We start from the raw sequence: 2,064 nt of genomic DNA, 5'->3' as shown, positions 1-2,064 counted from the left end.
TATTCTGGATGGCTCTGGCATGGATACCCCGAAACATATTGGCTAAACTACAACAATTGTGCAATCGATACCTATGGGCTGGGAACCAAGACAAACGAATTTTCGCATGGATCGGATAGAACAAGATTGCCTTGCCTAAGAAATGGGGAGGATGGGGGCTGAAGGAACTCCCGATATTTGCAAAAGCTCTGGCTGGAAAAATGGGATGGGCTCTTCTGACTACCCACAGTCTTTGGACAAATATTGCTTTCCACAAATATATCTGGCCTCTCAGCATCAGCGATTGGGTAAGATTGCCTACATGGAACAAAGCAGGTATATCCTCGATTTGGAAGGCCCTTCTACACTCCTTACCCCTCATCAGGGACAACCTAGTATGGCGCATCAGAGACGGTAACAGTGCAAGAATTGGACTTGATCCCTGGTCCGGAAGTGGAGGCAGACATACACTCCCACAAGATCTAATTGCATTTCTCTCAACTCGAAACATAAAGGTTATTTCGCAGATTGCAGACCCAGCACAATCAGACTTATTCCATCAAGCATGGAAATCGGCAATCCAATTAAATATCCCGAGAAGATGGCACACCGTATGGGATGAATACAGAGATGCATTAGTGGAAGCTCACATTCGCATCTCGGAGGGCCCGGATGAACTTGTTTGGCATCGAGCAGATCACGGTGTATATACACCCGAGGATGGTTATATACATCTCATCGAGCACCGGAAGCCTGAAGAAATTGCAAACTGGTGGCAGAACATATGGAAATATTCCGCCTCCCCTCGATCAAAGTTATTCAGTTGGTGCATACTAAGGAACAAAGTTCCCACTGGTGATCAGCTTATGAAAAGAGCTATTCACGGACCCACTTGGTGCGTGCTCTGCAAGGAAGCCTCGGAATCGATAGAACACACATTCCTGAGATGTCGTGCAACCATAGACCTGTGGCGAAATCTCAAGGCGCACACAAATTACGCAGGAGATTGGGGGGGACAGGATATCTTAAGCGCATGGAATGAATGGGAAAAGAAAAATAGAGGGACGAAATCGATAAACCTTCCCATCATTGTTAACTGGGCTATTTGGAAATCAAGGAATTGCGCCATTTTTTATGACAAGCCTATTCACTGGCCCTTGCTCGAGGCTAGTATTGTAGCTGCCCTGAGGGAACTTCCCGACCCTACCCCTCCGCCATCTCGACATCCCGTTCCGCCTCCTGCCATCGACCCAAGCATGCCTTGGGCATATTTCGACGGCGCTGCAAACCAACAGAGCTGTGGAGGAGGTTTCATACTCCATGTTACAGAAAATCACCATTACAAAATTAAGGTTGGCCTGGGGGTCGGAACAAACAACTTTGCTGAACTGATTACACTTCGCCACCTTCTACACTTTGCATTGAGGCACCATTGCATTAGCATCAATATTTTTGGAGATTCACAGATCATTATTAATTGGATTAATGGCACAGCTAATTGTCACATGCACTCACTCAGCACTATACTACAAGAAGCACTCGATCTAAAAGCAGCATTTAACCATATTTCTATCTCTCATATATACAGGGAACACAATAAGGGTGCCGACAAACTTTCCAAGGAGGCAGCGCTGATGGACAGAGGACTATGGGAGATTACAGAGATCATTGATCAACAGGAGCAAAAATTTTACCACCGGCCATATATAGATCCAGGATACCCAACTCTGGATCAGCAAATAGCACACTAAATATATTTATTGTTGACAGCTTTCCACAGAAACATACTGTTATTTTGGTTTTTTGTTAGAATGAACAGCTTAATGCAATGAACTGATAGCATACCCTGCGTGGTAATGCAACAAACAGCATTTGAAGATACTCTGTATATAACAAACCCTTATGTAAAAATTGCTTATTATTGAAATATATAATGATTTTTCCAGAAGAAAAAATAAAAGGGATTGTAAATCTAAAGCTCCTAACGAAGGAAAGGGATCTGATGATGCTCCTTCTGCAAAGGTGAAAACCACCTCAGATGAAGGTGGGGATGTGTACTTAGCTTCTTCAAGTACACATGTAGAT

At 43.9% G+C, this 2,064-nt stretch overlaps 1 protein-coding gene across 1 annotated transcript; it reads left to right on the top strand.

The window, feature by feature from the left end:
• The first annotated feature begins 200 nt into the window (after positions 1 to 200).
• Positions 201 to 1,730, top strand: LOC149209727 (uncharacterized). The gene has a single exon (XM_089398723.1). It carries the CDS (start codon positions 201 to 203, stop codon positions 1,728 to 1,730), a length of 1,530 nt encoding a protein of 509 aa, XP_089254849.1.
• The last annotated feature ends 334 nt before the right edge of the window (positions 1,731 to 2,064 follow it).

The sequence above is a fragment of the Pinus tabuliformis genome, chromosome 1_2 (assembly GCF_031772625.1).
Source record: "Pinus tabuliformis cultivar Carrire ecotype Pingquan chromosome 1_2, CPIR1, whole genome shotgun sequence".
NCBI classification, from domain to species: Eukaryota; Viridiplantae; Streptophyta; class Pinopsida; order Pinales; family Pinaceae; genus Pinus; species Pinus tabuliformis.
This window is presented reverse-complemented; position numbering and strand designations above follow the sequence as displayed.